General features: G+C 35.8%; 1 protein-coding gene across 1 annotated transcript in view; it reads left to right on the forward strand.

The window, feature by feature from the left end:
- Positions 1-20,978, forward strand: part of SPOPL (speckle type BTB/POZ protein like) — a 74,306-nt gene that overhangs the window by 32,294 nt on the left and 21,034 nt on the right. The window contains exons 2-4 of the mRNA XM_025405421.1: positions 19,018-19,155; positions 19,344-19,465; positions 19,743-19,894. Of these exons, the coding sequence (XP_025261206.1) occupies positions 19,078-19,155; positions 19,344-19,465; positions 19,743-19,894 (352 nt within the window). The 5' untranslated portion in view covers positions 19,018-19,077. The remainder of the gene's footprint in view (positions 1-19,017; positions 19,156-19,343; positions 19,466-19,742; positions 19,895-20,978) is intronic.

Raw genomic sequence — 20,978 nt, forward strand, 5'->3', positions numbered from 1 at the left:
CAGCAGCACCACACTCTACTGGTACCAATTTACTATATTAATCCCTTTTCACACTGCTGATAAAGACATACCTGAGACCGGGCAATTTGCAAAAGAAAGATTTACTTGGACTTACAGTTCCACATGGCTGGAGAAGCCTCACAATCATGGCAGAAGGCAAAACACATGTCTCGCATGGTGGCAGACAAGAGAAGAGAGCTTGTGCAGGGAAATTCCGGTTTTAAAAACCATCAGATCTCATGAGACTCATTCACTATCATGAGAACAGCATGGGAAAGACCCGCCCCCATGACTCAGTCATCCCCCACCGGGTTCTTCCCACAACACATAGGAACTATGGGAGCTGCAAGATCAGATTTGGATGGGAACACAGAGCCAAACTGTATCAGGGTGGTAGAAGTGTTTCACGTGAGCTGACTGGCAGTCAGTAACTGATTTGTTTTCCAGATAATTGACATACTGTGTTATATACTGCTTTTTTCCTACTTAATAGTGCTTTTTTGAAAAGAGAAGTTGTGGCTGGGCATAGTGGCTCACACCTGTAATCCCAGCACTTTGTGAGCCAGGATGATTGCTCAGGGCCAGAACTTTGAAACCAGCCTGGGTAACAGCAAGACCTGCATCAGTACTGAAAGTAGAAAAAACAAACAAAACAAAAAAACAATTAGCAAAGTATGGTGGCACATGGCTGTAGTCCCAGCTACTCAGGAGGCTGAGGCAGGAGGATCACTTGAGCCTGGGAAGTTGAGGCTGCAGTGAGCCTTGATTGTGCCACTGCCCTCCAGCCTGTTAGAATGAGAACCTGTCTCCAAAAAAAAAAAAGTTGTAATTGTATCAATTTTTGTGTTATGTAAGAGAGTAGAGAGAATAAGATATCATCCATTTTCACCTTCACTCCCAGTTTTATTGTGCTTGCTTTTACTTGTATAAGTGATTTCTGTAATGTTCTATATGTTCTTTATTAGCTCTAGATAGTATTACCTATGTTTCTGAATCATGGTCTTGTTCCTTTCCTTACTCCTTCAGTCTCACAATTTTAATTAGTTGTTAATTTTGCATCATCAAGGTATTTGCATTTTGTTCTGACTATAACTTTTTTTACTTTTTAAATCAGTTCTAATGATTTTTAAGTCTAGAAATAGATGATTATATGAATACTTACTATGGAACAAAGTGGAATGTCTCTACAGTATGAAATGTAATCCTCTGTACATGAAAATTGCATCAATTGAAAATTTTTCAAGTGGAAAGTTCTTGTGGATTCTCATCTGATTGTTGTTGTTTCCTACTCTTCCTCTGAGGTTATTCAGCTCTACTGTGTCTTCACTTCCATGTTTTCTTCTTCATTTGGCTAAAGCTGTGGTCTTTAAAATTAGACATTAATGTAGAAGGAGGCACACAAAATAATTTAGAGGAGTATCAGGATTTATTAGAAATTAAATTATGTGTTAATTTTTATCTATAATTTTTAATTTTTATTTTGGTGTGTTTTACAATACATGTATTAATATAGTGATGTATATATTTTATAAAACTATACTGAGTATATTCAGATTTTTTTTTACTCATAAGGGTGTGCCATACAAAAAAATTTAGAGTTTAATTGGGTTCAGAATACATTTTAAATATAGGATGTCAGACTTTTCAAGTATGTGTTATCTGAAAATGTCCTTTATTTGGTCCTCATTCTTGAATAAATTTGAGTATGGATTTTTTTTTTTTTTTTTTTTTTTGGAGATGGAGTCTCGCTCTGTGACCCAGGCTGGAGTGCAGTGGCACAATCTTGGCTTACTGCAACCTCGGCCTCCTGGGTTCAAACAATTCTTCTATCTCAGTCTACCAAGTAGCTGGGACTACAGCACCTGCCACCACACCTGGCTAATGTTTGTGTTTTTAGTAGAGACAGGGTTTCGCCATGTTGGCCAGGCTGATCTCAAACACCTGACCTCAAGTGATCCACCTGTCTCGACTTCCCAAAGTGCAGAGATTACAGGCAGCAGCCATGGCACTGAACCTGAGTATGGAATTCTAAGTTCAGCTTTTGTTTTCTTAACAGCATTTACCCCTTGCCTTAATATAGTATTCAGATTTTAGTCTGACTTGTTCCTTTGTAGATAACATAGAAGTTTTAGGATTTTCTTTTTTTAATGGAATTTTGGAGTTTTATCCAGATGTGTCTAGGTATAGATCTTTTTTCAGTAATCATTCTTGGCAGTTGATGAGGCCTGTCTATGAACTTGTGTCTCCCTTCAGATTATGGAAATAATCTTGTGTTTTTCTCTTTATATATCTCTTGCTCCTAGTCGTACCTTCTTTAAGAGCACCTGTCAGGTCAATACTGGACCTCCCCAGTCTGACCCGCAGTTCCCTGATTTCTCATATTTCCTATATTTGTGTTTTTAATCTGTCTCCTTAGAAGTCGTCTTTATCTTTTATTTTCTACTCATGCATCAGTTATGACCATATTATTATTTATCTTGCACGTTAAACTTATTTTGTCATTTATTTTTAATCACGAAGTCTTTGTTTCTGACCACTTTTTCAAAGCAGCTTGTTCTTGTTTTATTCAATTGTACTTTATGAGAAATTTTTTAAAAGTATATCATTCAGTTCCCTGAATTGTCTCCATTTCTGTGAGAGTTCTTTGTTAATTTTTTTCCTTCCCATTTTGTACCTTCTCTTTTATCTATTAGTTTTGGGGAAAACTAATAGATAAAAGAGAAGGTACAAAATGGGAAGAAAAAAAATTATCCTTGGCTTTCCATTCATAGGATGAGGGACTGACTGTGTTGCTAAAAGATGGTATCTGGCTGTCATGGTCTTCAGTGCAGTTGTGTAGATCTGTTTCCCCAGCATCCTCTTTCTTGAATGGAAAGGTTATGGACACATTTGGTATAAGTGGGCAAGGTGTCTCAACATGATGACTTCTCTGAAGTTGCATGCGTAAGTTGGGAACTGTCACACATGTCCAACTAAGGAGGGCTTTATTTTGTGTGGGAGGGTGCTCTAATACTATTTAATTCCTATTAGAAGTTATCTTTTCTCCTTTTTCTTCACATCTCATTCCTAATGTCTGCTATGGTATTGAGAGTTAGTCCAAGCTATATCCTGTTTGTGTCTCAGGAATTGGCACTCTCACAAGAAACATACCCAGACAGGTGGCCCTCTTCCTTTAGAGGGCAATTGTTGGCTTTGCCGTGATGGTAAAAGCTACAACTGCCACCCTTGGGGAAGGGTAGAGCCCCAGCTGTTTCATCTAGCCTAAATACTGTTTCTAAAATAATTACTCTGAGGCTTGCCTCTTGACCGTTTCCTGTTCTTTGTGTACGTGATGAAAGGTTAATTTTTCTTTGGGCCTCCTTAAAAGAAACACGGATACTTACAGTATCCTGGATTGTGATTTATCTCCCTTTATATATCTGCTAATTTATTGCCATTCCTCTGACTTGAATTTTTAAAAATGTCTGATCTACCAGTATCACACCCTTTCTTATTTTCTAACGTTGTTATTGGTTTTTTGGTTTTTTTTTTTTTTTCTTTTTTTGTAAAAATTTCTTGTCATCTCATTGAGTATGGTGTTGGGAAATAAAAGAGATTGATAAATGTGTTCCTTTCACTGCCTTGAACTGTATACATTTTTCTCAAAGTTCCATCTTGGGTGCAATATATGACTCAGGTATCTAGAAATCAGAAAATTAATAGAAAAACTGTATACTATTGTCACATATGAATTGGCAAGACGGTATGACTCCCTTTTGTTCTGAGTTTTTAAAACCAAGCATTGTCTGTTACTTACATTCTGGAAAGGACATGTCTTAAAGAATTTAGTGTAAGCTTGGACTCAAATCCAGTCAAGTGCTGCCAAATTTTAGTGCTAGGACTTTGAGTAGGTTACTTTGCATTTTTGCAACCTCGTTTACTTATCTGTAATATTGGCAGAGGCAGTTATTATCTTCCTCTTAGAGTTAATTTGAGAATCAATTAGATAAATACTTAAGTCTGGCATATTGAAAACCTTTAGAAAATATCTGTTCTCATTGTTTTTAAATTCCCTCTTTTCAGGAAAATGTTATTTATACATTTTAGATAGCCCCTTCCTTACAGGACAGATAAGTTTCTGCAAAGTTGACTGTGAAGCAGATTATTATAAAACAAATTTCAAAATAGTTATCTTTATAATATCTGGGGAGAAAAAATATGAGTTGAAAACTCTTGGTGAAGAAGTTTGTTAGTGGCTTGCTGGAATGAGTAGCAAGTATACTTGCAGAGAGAAGTTAGCTACTAGAAATGGTTGTCCCTCTTAGGAAGCACCTGCTGAAATAGTAGAGCCCTTTGCATAATTGGGCTCATAGGAAGCCAATAAGTAATACCCATCTTGTATCATTTTTCTGTGTGTACTTCTATAAAGTTATAATGAATATGATGTATTCTTTATGGCCCTTTTGAATATGTTTTTGACCACCCCATTTCCATACTGTTCTTCATTGTTACCTTGGTCATAAATGAACTGTGTGTGTGTGTGTGTGTGTGTGTGTGTGTGTGTGTGTTTCTGGACTCTTTTTTTCTTTAATCAACTTCTCTGTTTTTCCACCAGTACCACTCTGTCTTAATTACAGTTGCTGTATTTTAGGTTTATGTTTTCTACTTCTAAGTCTTTCAACTTTGTTGTTCATGATAGCTTTGATATTCTTGATCCATTTGCATTTCCATGTAAGTTTTAGAATCAACTTGTCAGTTTCCACAAAAAGCAGCATTGGGATTTTTATTGTTATTACACTGAGTTTATATGTTAGTCTGAAAATATATACTTTTTTTAAACTTTTAAGTTCAGGGGTACATGTGCAGGTGTGTTATATAGGTAAACTCCTGTCATGAGGGTTTGTTGTACAGATTATTTCGTTACTCAGGTATTAGTCTAGTACCCATTAGTTATTTTTCCTAATCCTCTCCCTCCTCCCACTAATAGGCCCCAGTGTGTTGTTTCTTGCTATGTGTCCATGTGTTTCCATCTTTTAGCTGCCACTTATAAGTGAGAACCTGTGGTATTTGGTTTTCTGTTCATGTGTTAGTTTGCTAAGGATAATGACCTCCAGCTCCATCCATGTTCCTGCAAAGGATGTGATCTCGTTCTTTTATATGGCTGTGTAGTATTCTGTGATGTACTACCTTTTTTTAATCCAGTCTACCACTGATGGCATTTACATTGATTCTGTGTCTTTATTGTGATAGTGCCGAGGTGAACATATGTGTGCATGTGTCTTTATGACAGAATGATTTATATTCTTTTGATATATATCCCAATAATGGGATTGCTGGGTCAAATGGTAGTTATGTTTTTAGGTCTTTAAGGAATCGCCGCACTGTTTTCTACAATGGTTGAAGTCAGTCTGAATATATTAAAATCGATGTCTTTACAATAATGAATTTTCTAATTCATGAATACTATATATCCCTTCATCAGTTTACCTTATGTATACTTTCTCTTAATATCTTTTGTAGTTTTCAGTGCAAAGATTGCATCCTTCATTAGATTTATTTCTAGGAAGTAGACTTTTAAATTATACTTTGGTATCTTTTAAAATTTTTGTTTTCTGATTGTTGCTAACATAAAAATATAATGGATTTTTATATGCTGACTTTGTATACAGCATCCTTGACAAACTTCATTGTTACTCCTGTTAGTTTGTCTGACTCAAGCATGTTATCTGTGAATGGTGACCATTTTCTTTATGCCTTTCCAATTCTTATGCTTTTATTTATTTATTTTTACCTTAAGGTACTGGATAGGACCTCTAATACAATTTGAATGGAAGTGGTAATAGTAGTCTTGTCTCATTACCATTTCTCAGGGAAACCTTACTGTAGGGTGTGTGTGTGTGTGTGTGTGTGTGTGTGTGTGTGTTAAGACACTTTTAAAATTAAGGATTTATTCCTAGTGTGTAGCATTTTCATCCTGAATGGGTATTGAATTTTATCAAATGCTTTTTCTGCAACTATCAAAGTGATCTTTTCCTTCCTTTTTCTGTTAATGGGATAAATTACATTAATAAATTCTAATTTTTAATCTAGTCTAACGGAGTATTTTGGCTTATGTATAAAAATGTAATTATAAATAATATAATTATATATTTATTTACAATCTTTTTTCTCTCCTTTTTAAAATCTATTTTATTTTTAGTTATGCTGTCTTTTCTTGTAGTGGTTACTGTAGAGATTACGGTGTACTTCATGGAGTAACTTGAGCTACTACCAAGCATTATTTTTGCCCCACTTCCCCAAGAATGCTAAAACCTTACTTAGAATACCTTTTTCCCTATAAAGAACACTTTTTACTCCATTTATCCCTCATGGTTTTTACATTACTGTTGGCATGCATTTTAATTCTATTTATATTTAAGCCCCAAGACATTACAATTTTTCGTTGGCCAGTTTTGGAAAATTCTTACTTATCTCTTCAAATATTGCTTCTCTCTTTTGCTTCTGTGACTCCACTAAATAGGTGTTAGACTCTTGCACTGTGTCTCACGTTTGCCTTTGGCTCTTTGTAATACTTATATTTTTTTCTCTGGTTTAGTGAAAATATCTTCATTGATCTTTTAAAAAAAGTTTTCTAGTCTTACCTTTTGCTGTTTAGTCTATTCAACTTATATTAAGTAATTTCAGTTATTTTCCAGTTCTAGAATTTCCATTTGATTATTTTTAAATGAAATTAAATGAAATTATTAGTAAAACTCCGTTGCCTGTTTTTTTTTTTTTTTTCCTCCTAGCTTTGATTCATAAGCATCTGTTTTTTGGCAGCCTGATAATTTTTGATTAAATAACTGTAAAAATTGGGAAGGCTCCAGATGATAATCTTCTTTTAGACAGGATTTATTATTTCTTTTCTTAGACATGTTAGTGTGGGAGCTGATAGCTTTTATCCAGTCAGGGATTAAAGTGAATCAAGACTGTTTTAAGGCTATTTGTACTTTTGATTTGTCTTCATACAGTCTAGCTTTACTTTACAGGTGTTTCAATTTAGTCTTAAATTCTTGGGACACTGTGGCAAATCTGAACTCTAATCCTTGTCTCGTTTGCAGTGTAAGATGTCTGAAAACTTTGCTGCTTGAATTACTGTTGCATGCAAAGTCAGCATTTGGCCGAAGTCTTAAAGAACACCTCACCAGGATCTTAACCCCTTGGGTATCCTATTTTATCTCCAGTGCCATGAGGCCAACAGAATCTTTGTTGATAGTTTCATTCCATGGCAGTGGCTCTGTCTGGGTAAAGTATGGATTCTCGCTCTTGCATTGTGGTTACAATCCGCAAATATTCTTGAGGAGAAAAGTGGTGGTAGTCTGTCAGCCCAATTTATTTATTTTTATTTTTGTTCGCTTTTTTTTTTTTTTTGAGATGGAGTCTTGCTCTGTTACTCAGGCTGTAGTGCAGTGGCATGATCTCGGCTCACTGCAAGCTCTGCCTCCCGGGTTCACACCATTCTTCTGCCTCAGCCTCCTGAGTAGCTGGGACTACAGGCGCCCGCCACCACACCCAGCTAATTTTGTTTTTGTTTTTGTTTTTGTTTTTTATTTTTAGCAGAGATGGGGTTTCACAGTGTTAGCCAGGATGGTCTCGATCTCCTGACCTCGTGATCCGCCCTCGTCGGCCTCCCAGAGTGCAGCATGAGCCACCGTGCCTGGCCTTGTTTTCGTTTTTTACTTCTGTGATGACTTGAAATGTCAGCCCATCTTTAGGTTGTTCTCCCTTCTCTGGAATCTTGTGACCTTTTGTCCTGATTGCTTGAGCAGCTCTAGATACCTTTAAACATACTTATTTTTATTCGAGTTTTTCTATTTCTCAGCAGAATTTACTTTACCTGCCAGTTATTCCATTATCCCCAGAAGCAGAACATCTCATGATAGCCTCTAAGTACTTTTCTCATACGTTGTTTTGATCATTACCAGCCTTATCTCTCCTGCCCATCTTTACCGTCAACTGTCATCAGTAAAGTTTTACTTACTGTTTCTATTCAGTACTCACGTTGTGGTAAGAGTGTGTATATGTATAAAATTTCCTATTATCCACTCAACAACCATAGGGCAATGAGGTGCTATAATAATTTAATAAACAGAGGAGAGGCCCAGTATCTATAAGATCACAGAATTCATGGCAAAGCACTGATTCACACTGATCTCAGTATATAACTCTTGCTATTAAAATCTATGCTGTTGTTTGTGGTCTTCCTATAATCTTGTTTGCTTCCTATAGAATACAGCTCAGGAAATATCTTCAGGACATTCTTGCTGTCCTGAAGTGCTTCATTATCACTCTGTACAGTTCTCTCTCATATTATCATATTCAAAATATCTCAGTGTCTGTATCCTCTACTGTGTTATAGTTTTTGCCAAGAATAGGGAATGTGTTTTGTCTTTGTACCCCAGGGTTCATTAGTGCATGATATATCTAATATAATAAATGTTTATTATATTTCCCTAAAGTCATTGTATACTTAATTTGAATGGATTTAAGAAATGTGTGTGTGTATTACTATTTTATCACCTTTATAAACACTTATTAGAATCTAATTATACTCCCTGGTAACAGTCGTAGCAAAACTGTTGAACTATATGTTAAGTTACATATTATATTAACTCTTTTTCATCATGTATATAAAGTTGTTTTGACCTCAGGCAGTATTTTGTTATGACATCCTGAAGCAGTTCAGAGGACTCTTAGCATAAATATGGTGGTATTTCAAAATTGTAAAGTAATTTACCATTTGTTAATTGTAGAATTAATAAACAAAAATACTATGTGTGTAATTAAATCACAGTTGATTAAGCTACCTCCTAGAAGATGAATGAGCTGATTGCAGATAACAATGAAAGACATAGCTCATAAACATCAGTCTCATTTTATAACTGTATAAAATTTTGATAATACTCTTTAGACAGCATGATTTTTTTTTAACCCTACTTTCCTGGGTAATTTATATATTTTATTGGTCTAGAAGCCTGATAGCTAACACACTTGATATACTGCACAGTTAAAGACATTTGTTAAAGAAACTTAATAGTTTTTCCTTTGGGTGATTAAAAATAACAATTAGTACTTTATTCTCTATTAGTGGCTAATTTAGACTCAATAGTTATAGAAGATGTTTTATCGAGTTGACCCTCTGTATCCACCGATTCCGCATCTGAGGATCCAACCAACTGTGGATCAAAAATATTTGGGAAAAAAAAATTAACAATACAACAATTTAAAAAATTCAAATAAAGCAGCACAGTATAACAACTATTTACATAGTATTTACATTGTATTAGGTGCTAAGTAATCTAGAGATTATTTAAAGATACCAGAGGATATGTGTACATCAAATACAGTTATTATGCCATTTTATATAAGGGACTTGAACATCTGTGAATCTTGGTATCCATGGGAGTCCTGGAATCAGTCTCCCATGGATTGTTGTAAACAAAGGGACAACTTTGATTACTTTTCAATCACAAAAGAAATGTGTATATATTTGCATATGGACATGTATGTGCAGGTACTTTTTAAAAATGAGGTAAAATTCATACAAAAGTTACCATTTTTTTAAAATAAAAAGTACAGTTCAGTAGTGGCTTAGTACATTGACAGTGTTGTGCAACTAGCATCTCTGTCTAGTTCCAGAACACTTTTATCAGTCCCAGAGGAAACTCCATAACCAATTACTTACCGTTTCCCCCTCCTGACAGGCCCTAACAACTACTTATCTGCTTTTTGTATGTATGGATCTGCCCAGTGTTTAATACAATGTGGCCTTTTGTGCCTATCTTCTTCACTTAGCATAATGTTTTGAAGATTCATTCATGTTGTAGCATGCATCAATACTTTATTTCTTTTTATGACTACATATTATTTCATTGTGTGACCAGGCTTAATGGCTCACACCTGTAATCTCAGCACTTTGAGAGGCTGAGGTGGAAGGATCCCTTGAGCCCATGAGTTCAGGACCAAACTGAGCAACAGTGAGACCTCGTCTCTATAAAAAATGAAACTACCTAGGCATGGCAGTGAGCTGTGATTGCATCACTGTATTTCAGCCTGAGTGGCAGAGCAAGACACTGTTTAAAAAAAGGAAAATTCATTGTGTACATGTACCACTTTTTAAAAATTCATTTATTCCTTGGTGAGCATTTGTACTGTCCATCAGTGGATGGATTATTAGCTAGTAACCTTTTGGCTATAGTGAATACTGCAGCAATGGACATTTACGTCTCAGTCATTTGAACACCTGTTTCCAGTTCTTTTGGATACATACCTAGGGGTAGAATTGCTGGATCATAGCGTAATTCTGCGTTTAATATTTTGAGGAATCCTTAAACTTTTTTCCACAGCGGTTAAACCATTATACATCTCCACAAGCAATGTCCACGGATTTCAGTTTCTCTACATTCTCGTCAATGCAGGTGATTCCTCACTTGGTTTTTTTTTTTTTTTAATTTAGCCATTCTAGTGAGTTTGTTTTTTTTTTTTTTTCCTCCAGCATTTTTACTGTGATCCATACATTTGCAGATTTCTTTGTTTTTAACCTACTTGGACTTGATTGAGCTCCTTAAATGTATATATTATTGCTTTTCAATAAATTTAGGAAGTTTTCAGCCATTATTGTTTTAGCTATTTTTTTCTGCTTCTTTTTTCTTTCTTCCCCTTCTGGTACTCCTGTTATGTATATGTCAGTATGCCTAAAATAATGTCCTACAGTTCTCTGAAAATGTTCATTTTTCTTCATATTTTTCTATCTGGATTGTATAAACTCTATTGATTTGTCTGTAAGTTCACTAATTCTTCTATTAGTTCACATCTACTGTTGACTTCCTCTAGTGAATTTTCATTTCAGTTGTATTGTTCAGCTCCAGAAGTTTTATTTGGTTCTTCAAAAAAAAAAATAACCTTTACCTTTTTGTTGATATTCTTTTTTTGTTTTGTTTTGTTTTTGTTACATTGTCATCATACCTTCCTCTACCTTGATTATGGTTTCCTTTAGTTCTTTAAACATATTTATTAATGGCGATTTGGAATGCTTTGTCTGTTAAATCCAACATGTAAGTGTAATCACAGTTTCTGTTATCTGCTTTTTTCCCCAGCATATGGGTCATACTTTCTGTTTTTTCATGCCTTCTAATTTCCTATTCAAAGCTGGACATTTTACGTAGTATATTGAGAAATTCTTGGAACTGGTTTCTTCCTTCCAGGGCATGCTGTTGCTTCTTGCTTATTTTGTTTATGGACTGTTTTAGTGGAGTCTATTTAGTGCCCCCCCACCCCCCAGCCCCACACACACACAGTGTTAATTTAAGCCTCTGATGTTGCACCTCTGGGGAAGCAGCCTTGGGTATTCCCAGTTATCGTGGGTGATAGTGGTTTGGCGGGGCTCTCTTTTTGCCTGACTACACACATCTGTTAAGGTCCATTAATCTAGTGCTAATTGCACAGTTTTCAACAATGCCCTGGGGCATTATGTTGTTCTGTAGACTCATCAAATTTGGTTTCCTTTGAAGAAATAGTTCCCTAAGTCAGTGCTTGAAATTTCTTCTGAACCCAGGTGGACTCCTCTCAGCTGTCTCTTTTCCTGTTTTTTTTTTCAGGCAAATCAACTGTCCAGTTTAGCCTTTGTGTCTGTTGATTCCTCCAGTCTCTTCTCATTTGCCTCTCACAGCCTCTACTATTTTTCAGATCATGCTTGCATGTTTCCTTGCAAATGAACTTTGTTTCTCTGGGAAGAGATTAAAAGCAGTCTGCTTTATGGTCCACCTCTTTCCACAGGCAAACATCTCCAAGCCCAGGCTCTGGAGTAAGGAGTAAGGAACAATGGTATTTCTTTCCCAGTGATATGTCTACTGTAGGAGCTGAGCTGGAGGGAGGCAGTAACCTCAGTTCTTCTTATCTTCACGCTCCTGGTATGGAACCCACAGCTTACAAGTCAAGACAACAGTGATTATTACCCCGACAGCAACATGCCCAAAGTAGAGCCTCCACCTTTCCAGCAGTGACTGATTTGAAGAAGGGAGCCAGCCCCTTACCTCTTGGCTGCATTCACGTGGAGTATCAGCATTAGGTAGCTAGAGGTGTAGCAGGATGAGCCAAACAAACAAACAAAACCCCTCAGACACCAAGTTGAGAAAGGAAAGGACTTTATTCAGCCGGGAGCGTCAGCAGACTTAACGCCTCAAACAACCGAGCTCCCCAAGTGAGCAATTCCTGTCCCTTTTAAGGGCTTACAGCTCTTAAGGGGGTCCGCGTGAGAGGGCCCTGATCGATTGAGCAGGCAGGGGGTACGTGACTGGGGGCTGCTTGCACCGGTAATCAGAATGAAACAGAACAGGATGGGGATTTTCCTGATACTTCTCCATACAGTGTCTGGAATCTATAGCTAACACAAGCACTTAAGTCATGGGTTGATTTTTAACTACGAGGCCCAGGGTGTGGCACTGGGCTGTCTGCCTGTGGATTTCATTTCTGCCTTTTAGTTTTTTTGTTTTGGTTTGGTTTTTTTTTGAGACGGAGTCTCGCTTTATCGTCCAGGCTGGAGTGCAGTGGCATGATCTCAGCTCACTGCAAGCTCCACTTCCCGGGTTCACGCCATTCTCCTGCCTCAGCCTCCCGAGTAGCTAGGACTACAGGCGCCCGCCACCACAGCCAGCTAATTTTTTGTATTTTTAGTAGAGACGGGTTTTCACTGTGTTAGCCAGGATGGTCTCGATCTCCTGACCTCGTGATCCACCCACTTCGGCCTCCCAAAGTGCTGGGATTACAGGCATGAGCCACCACACCCGGCCTGCCTTTTAGTTTTTACTTCTTTTTTCTTTGGAGGCAGAAATTGGGCATAAGACAATATGAGGGGTGGTCTCCTCCCTTAGAGGCAGGATGAGAAATGTTGACATCCTTCCTGTCACAGGAAGACTTTGACTGGACCTGTTGGAAGAGGGAACATAGTGCTTATTGCTACACCAGTCTGGAGTGGAGTTTCTGACTCCTTGAGTTGGGACAGAGCAGGTCCTGGTTCAAAAACACCACAGACTCTCACTTTTCTCAGAGTCTCTACTAAATTTTCTTGAATAAATGTTTCTTCATTTGTTCTCTGCTTCTAGCAGTGTTTTTATATTTTTCAACAAATTTGCTGGGCATTGTGTCCATGGAACTCCTTAAGTTGTCATGCTGAAAGCTTTTTTCATTAATGGTTCAGTCTTTGCTGTTTATGGGGGTCTGTTCACATTTTCTGTTTCTTCTTCAGTCAGTTTTGGTAGTTCCACATTTGTGAATTTTAATTTTTTTTTGTTCTGTTACTGATTTATAGTTTCATTCAACTGCAATCAGAGAAGATACTTTGTATAATTTAATTTTTTAAAAATTTGTTGCGACTTGTTTTGTGGCCTAGGGAGCATATGTTCTATCCTTGAGAACAATTCGTATGCACTTGAGAAGAATGTGTGTTCCACTGTTGATGGGTGAAATGGCTATTAGGTCTAGTTATTTTATACTACTGTTGAAGTCTGCTATCTCTTTATTGATCTTCCTGGTTCTATGCATTATTGAATGTTGGGTATTGCTGTCTCCAATTCTTACTGTAGAATTGTCTGTTCTCTCTTTAATTCTGTTAGTTTTTGCTTGATATAGTTTAGGACTCTATTATGTGGTGTATATATGTTTGTATTTGTCATACTTTCTTGATGAATTGACCCTTTTGTCAATATATAATATCCTTTGTCTCTCTTGTAACAATTTTTGACTTAAAGTCTGTTTTGTCTTATGGTAGCATAACCAACCAACTCTCTTCTGCATGAAATATCTTTCTTCATCCTTTCACTTTCAACCTGTTTTTGATTTCCATAAACATAAGAACCCTTAAAGATACTCTTCCAGTCTTTGCAGATTGCCTATCTGTTGGATCACTTCTTCAGTGCTTAGCCAGGCCATTTACAACTCTGCCTTAGTCTTCACTTCCTGTTGGCTCAGCACTGTGAGCCAGCTTAGGACCTTCTTACCTGTTTTCAAGATGTGTTTGCCCCTGGCTACACCCATGGCTTTGTAGATTTCCTGGGATATATGGGAGCTTTTCAAAGCTTTTATTCCCCAGCTTCTTCCTTCCCACACTTTTTTGCCTGGTCATTGCTTGTGCCAACTCTGATTCCTTCTCTAGGTGGCTATAACTAATACATTTGCCTCTTAATGTTTTTGATAAATGCCAGATCCCAGAATGCTGTCCCCTACCTTGGGGAAGCTCCAAGGCAGGTGAAACTGGCCCTTCAGTCAGTCCTTCAGGGAATTGCCAGACTGGTCAAAGTACATAATGACAATATGTTTTAGAATAAGATCCCAGTTGCTCCCTTTGGTACCAGCACCCTATACCAGGAATGAGGGCAAATGACTTTCTACCAGCATCCTGTATCAGGAATGAGGGTTGATGACTTGGGTGGACCACCAAACTGGGGGAGGGGGCCATAGTAAGCAGATGTGTTAAAATGCCACAGCCCTTTCTCACTGAAATTCGGTAGCTTCTTTCTTCACTAAGCATTCCCTTAGCTGTTAAGTTTTTGATTCAGTTCCAGAATTTCAAACAAGCTGATTCTGACCATTTCACCAGCTATTCATTTCTTTTGTGGAGGGATGGAGTTTTGGAGCTCTCTACTATTTTGTGACATCTACATGTATATACATTATTACATATCTATGAATTTCTACCTATATAGTTTAGGGATTCATAGATATTTTTAAAGAATGTCAATAAATTTATTGGTATGATAATCAGCAATTCAGGATATAGGTTACTTCTGGTAAAGAGAGGAAATGTGATGGTGGTAGGGACGCACCAGGATGGTGGGTACGTGATTGTTTGACATGTGATTCTTTTTATGTTTTCTGAATACTTGAAATTTTTATATAAAGTTAGATAGTTTTATGTGTCTATATGACATATATAAAACATTGTGACACTCAAGCATTTTGTTGAAGTAGAAAGTCTTGTATATGTTTATTCGAATAACAAATCTTGCTTTCCCTTTAATAAGTAAAAGTAGGAAATATCACACTTGAAATGCTTAAGACTATACGATGGGATAGGGAAGAATCTTCTACTTATTTGTTGATGTGTATGGATTGATTGTCTTGTGTTTTTCTCTAGATCTTAGTTTCATTGTACCCTCTCTGCAAGCTTTTTCTGTAAGAATGAGAATAGGAAGGCCTGAGTGTTAATAAGTAGTTGATAGTCTACTGTTTTTATTTTCATTTTTCTTCTTATGAAGAGGAGGAAAGAAGTAGAATCCTGGAAATAGCACTAAAGTGGACTTTGGGAGATCTTTGTCTTTGTTCTTTGTTCTAGTATTCATCTAACAGTGTAAATTTGGACAGTTCTTATATTCTGTGCCAGTCCGTTTCTCTCATCTTGGTCCTCATTTGTAAAATAAGAATTGGAACAGATCAGTAAGGCCTGTTTCAGCTTTGTAAAATCCGGAAGGGCACCATAATTCTATGGAAAGAGCATTGAGTTTGGAGCCAGGCAAATTTGTGTTCAACTATTTTCTAATTACTTAAACTCTAAAGTAAGCTTTCCAGAGTGTCTCTTTTCTCATCATTAAGATGGGGTATTAACACCCATCTCGCAGAGCTACTGAAGAATAAACAACATATCTGATATCTTGTAAAGAGCTCACACATACACTCTGTTCACTCAGATTCTCCATACCCTCATCTTGTAACTACATCATTTGAAGGAGTAGCTGGAGAGAAAACAACAACGACAAAAAATCCTTGTAGCCTTTTATGTAGCTTGCTTTTTTTTTTTTTTTTTTTTTTTTTTGAGATGGAGTCTCGCTCTGTTGCCCAGGCTGGAGTGCAGTGGTGCGGTCTTGGCTCACTGCAGCCTCCACCTCCCAGGTTCAAACTATTCTCCTGCCTCAGCCTCCAGAGTAGCTGGGATTATAGGCGCCTGCCCCCATGCCTGGCTCATTTTTGTATTTTTAGTAGAGACAGGGTTTCATCATGTTTGCCAGGCTGGTCTTAACTCCTGGGCTCAAGTGATCCGCTTGACTCAGCCTCCCAAAGTGCTGGGATTATAGGCGTGAGCCACCATGCCTGGCCGTGGTTTGCTTTTATATATGAATTACACTTGAAGTGTATATGAAGTATATTTTTATATATGAGGTATGTTGTGAATTATACTTCAGGAAGATAATAACTCTTCTAGAAATATTGAAGAACTTTCTCTTTACCCTCCGGAGTTTCTAAAACTTTTTTATTTATGTATTTTGTTAGTATTAAATTATAATAGTATCTTTTTATAAAAGCTTAAAGATTCAGGTTAACGTTTTATTTGATTTCTTTCTTTTTACCTTCTACCCCAGGATCTATTACTTAAATAATAATATAGACACAAGATATTACATATTTGTTGTGGTCCGTATGAGTTTGAAAATAACCATGTTTCCCACTACCTTTAAAAATAATTACTTGTATTTCTGTATTAATTAAAACATAACACATTGATAAAATATAAATAAATAAAAATAAGAAAAAAAGCTCATCACCCAGAGATAGCCTTTAATATTTAGATGTATTTGACGTTATCACTGAAATGCCAAAGTGCAACTCAGTGCCTCCACCTGCCAGTCTGTTTTTCTTTATGCACCAGTACCTCCATATACTATTTATATTTATAAAAGCAATGTCCTGTTAGGCATTCTGTTTGATTTTTTTTAGATATATAACATAATCCTGAACACTTCTCCCTGTCATTAAGAAAATTTAATACACTCTTAATGGTTGCACATTTTCCATGTATTAATATTACAGAAATATACTGTGCTCAAAATTATCTTTTTCACAGTTGTAATCATTTTCCTAGGATGTATTTATAGGATGAATCTGACAAAATTTCTTTTGATACTAATTATAAAATTGATCTATAGCAAAGCCTTATCCCCAGTATAGTGACATCTGCTTCTCTGCAATTTTGCTGGCTGTAGGGCTTGACAGTTTAAAATAATCTTGGACAATGCAATAGGTAGAAAATGATATGAGCTCTTTTTCTATTTCATTGATTACAAGTGAGGGTAAACTTTTTCTTTTTCTTTTTTTTGGTAATCATTCTTCTGTGAAATGCTTGCTCATCTCATCATTTTTTTGTGTGTGTGAATGTTTTTGAAATCAATGCAAGTTGCCAGAAATCATATAAATGCTTTCATGGAAATCAAGTAACACCCTCTGCATTTTTATACTTTTAGAAATTGGTAGCTTGTATTTTAGCATCATTCCCTTCTTGCCAGAAATCTCACCAGGAAATAATAAGGGAGATTATTATACTATTTGTATTCCCACAAGAAAAGTATGAGAGCACCTTTCCTTACACTTTCACTCATCTTTTGGATTGTTCCTAGTTTGATAGGGAAAAAGTGGCTTTTTAATTTAGTTTTAACTTTTATTTTTCTAATTATAAGTTTTTTTCCTGTGAGTTATTTACTTATTGTTTTATTTGTACAAATGCTTCATATATTAAGGAAATTAGTTTTATGTGCTATATGCATTTCAGATATTTTTTCTTGGTTTATTGTTTTTGAAATTGGTCATGATAGTTTATTTTATCAGGTTTCTTTACAGTCACTGGCAAAAGTATTAACCAGGACACATCCTTCTCTTACTAGAGATTTTTCTAACAGATAAGTCTAATAATCATTACTCTTTCAGTACATTTATTTAGTTAACTATGAATTTGCCTAAAATAAATATTCAACTTTTGTTTCTGCTTCTGTTTCTACTCCCAACTCTGTAGAAAACAATAGTGGTCTGTCTTGGAGAATGTTCCACATGCTTTTGAAAAGAATATGTTTTCTACTGTTGATGGGTGAAATGGCTATTAGGTCTAATTATTTTATACTGCTATTCAAGTCTGCTATTTTTTAATCAATCTTCCTGGTTCTATGCATTATTGAATGTTGGGTATCGCTGTCTCCAAGTATTATTGTAGAATTGTCTATTCTGTCTTCAATTCTGTTAGTTTTTGCTTGATATATTTTGGGGCTCTATTATGTGGTGTATGTATGTTTGTACTTGTCATACCTTCTTGATGAATTGACCCTTTTATCAATATATAATATCCTTTGTCTCTTGCAACAATTTTTGTCTTAAAGTCTGTTTTATCTGCGGTAGCATAGGGTTCTCCAGACTTCAGTACTTATATTGTCATGTAATCTTCAAACCCTCTTGCACCTCAAGAGTGCACTGCTTATGTAGCTTATTCTGATTGTGCCTCTTTCTTTTATTAAATTACAAAGCAGCAACATCTGGTCACTAATATCCTGATTAGATTATGAAGAGGTAATTGTGCATCCCATTGGATATAGTACGAGCTATAGTACAAGTAGAGTACAGCTAACTGGGAGGAAATTTTATGACATAGTACATCTCGGTAAGAAGCACTCTGTTAGGGATGAAAGTCTTAAAAGAGAACCTGATAAGATAGATGTAAACTTTCGTAGAAAGTCTGTATTTCTTCTTACAGAGCATTAATTGCCTGTTACATTCCATTCTGTGTTTTGCTTGATGAAAACTTCTGTAGTCTGACAGATGGGTAACTAGTATTTATAGTTCTAACTTTGCAAACCTTTTCGTTTTCATGACGATGTCAATAAAAGGGTGAAGGAAGGTAAGCCAGATATTAACTGATGTCATTATGTTTCCAAGATATTTTGTGATTTTGTGTATATGCTCTTACTCTTAAACTATACGTTATTTTAAAATTTGTGATTTTTTGGAGAACATGTCTTTACAAAATAATCTTATCTATAAATACTATGTTTGTTTAGATTTCAAGTGTTATATGTTACAAAAACTTATTTTATATTTCTTAAAATCATTAAATTTATTTAAAATTGTCACATGTTCCTTCATAATCTAGTTTGGGATAGTAATTGTTTCATGTCTATTTAAATATGTCTTCCCTCTTGATTCTGTCATTTAAACTTTTTAATCAGTACATCAGACTTCTTTCCTTTGTAGGTAAGGTAGTCAACTGTGTGGGGTACTACGTAAATCCTAAAAGACTACAATAAAGTGGCAATGTCTCGGGAACCCACCCCACCTCTACCTGGAGATATGTCTACTGGTCCCGTAGCAGAAAGCTGGTGTTACACACAGGTACGTGCTCTTAAAAATCCCTCACTTTATGTCACTTATAAATTTTACAGTATGTTGAGAATATTATTGTGAAACACTTTGCCATAGTTATTAGAAGTGTTAGAAGACTGGATCATAGGCTGTTGAACATGTAACAAGTTAAAAGTATTAGCGTCATCATTATAAAAGTGGTTTTCTGAATCTCTTAGGTTAAAGTAGTAAAATTTTCCTACATGTGGACCATTAATAACTTCAGTTTTTGTCGAGAAGAAATGGGTGAAGTGTTAAAAAGTTCAACATTTTCATCTGGCCCAAGTGACAAAATGAAATGGTAAGATTTTTGTTTGCTTTGGATTTTTGTTTTTTGTTTTTGATGTGATCATCATCTGCTCATGATTTTGTTGTTGTTATTGTTCCTGAATGAGTATTAATATAATTTCATATTAGATTGGTAATATGTTCCTAATCATGTGGGGAATTATAAAGAACTGTGAGGATGTTGACAGGAGTGCTGTTTGTGATATTAACACATGATTTCAGTATTCTCTCTCTCTCTCATGCTTTTCAAGTATTATATTCCTCCATGTGAGCTTATTGTTTTATTTTAGGTGCCTGAGGGTAAACCCAAAGGGATTAGATGATGAAAGTAAAGACTACTTGTCCTTGTATTTGCTTTTAGTCAGCTGTCCCAAAAGTGAAGTTCGAGCAAAATTCAAATTTTCCCTTCTGAATGCTAAAAGGGAAGAAACAAAAGCAATGGGTAAGTGATTTGCAAACTGAGTGAAGACATTTCTGTAACTACATGTTGTGACTTCTTCTGCACCTTTACCTGGAAAAGTCTGGGACTTTTTTCCACTAAAATCTGCTTAACCTGAAACTTTTAATTTGACCATTATTTAAATCCAGCAGAGAGCTATAATTATTTTACTGAGTCTTAGACTTTGTAAAACATGTAAAAATGGTTAATAATATTACTTCTTCATGTCCTAAAATGACATCCTAGTTGTCACTTAGAAAAATAGTTGCTGTTAGGGCAAGGTGCCTGGTTCAGTGCTTGGTATATATAATAGGTGCTCAGGAAACATTTCTCTCTTGCCTTTTTTTGCCAGGTAATAAAATCTGAAGAACAGTGAGAAAGAGATAGAGTGCCCTGATATTTTGTCACTAGAATTTTTTGAGCAGTAGATTGAACACTGACTGAAAGGAGCCGTTTTTCTTAGTTTCAGGGCCTATTAATTTCAGTCCAAAATTCACATATATAGCCAGCTGAAATGCAGTAGCCTTGAGCTCCATAATAGAAGAGTGATGTAGGAAATGTACATTGTGTATGGCAGAAGAATAATATTTTCTAGAAATGAATCACAGAATCAAATAAATTGATTACAGAAAATTCACATTCACATACATTTTTAAATAATATATTGCTAACATAATATATATTTTCACATTGTCTTACCTTAAGATAGTGGAGTATTTCAGGTAGATTGATTACTGATTTTCCACTTCCATTTTATTCTTTGTATAATAGATGATGAATACTTTCTGTAGAGGATCTTGTTTACTGCCTAGTATATAGTTGTTATAGAGTACCTTAGGCATTTGAAATATTTACTTCAGATATTTATTAAATATATTACAAATTACACGAAAAGCATCTTTTGGACTTTTATGAAAAATTCTTTTTAGGGGAGAGGAGGTTATGTCTGGAGACTTAGGAATGATAAAGGACTTTATTTAGCTTTTTCACAGGTTCATGAATTTTTCTATAGTTGGATAAAACTTAAATCAGTGGGATGGTTATGCCAGGAAAGCTTAAACATGCCTTGGTATTTAGAACATCCGTT

The sequence above is a fragment of the Theropithecus gelada genome, chromosome 12 (assembly GCF_003255815.1).
Source record: "Theropithecus gelada isolate Dixy chromosome 12, Tgel_1.0, whole genome shotgun sequence".
In the NCBI taxonomy this organism is placed as follows: Eukaryota; Metazoa; Chordata; class Mammalia; order Primates; family Cercopithecidae; genus Theropithecus; species Theropithecus gelada.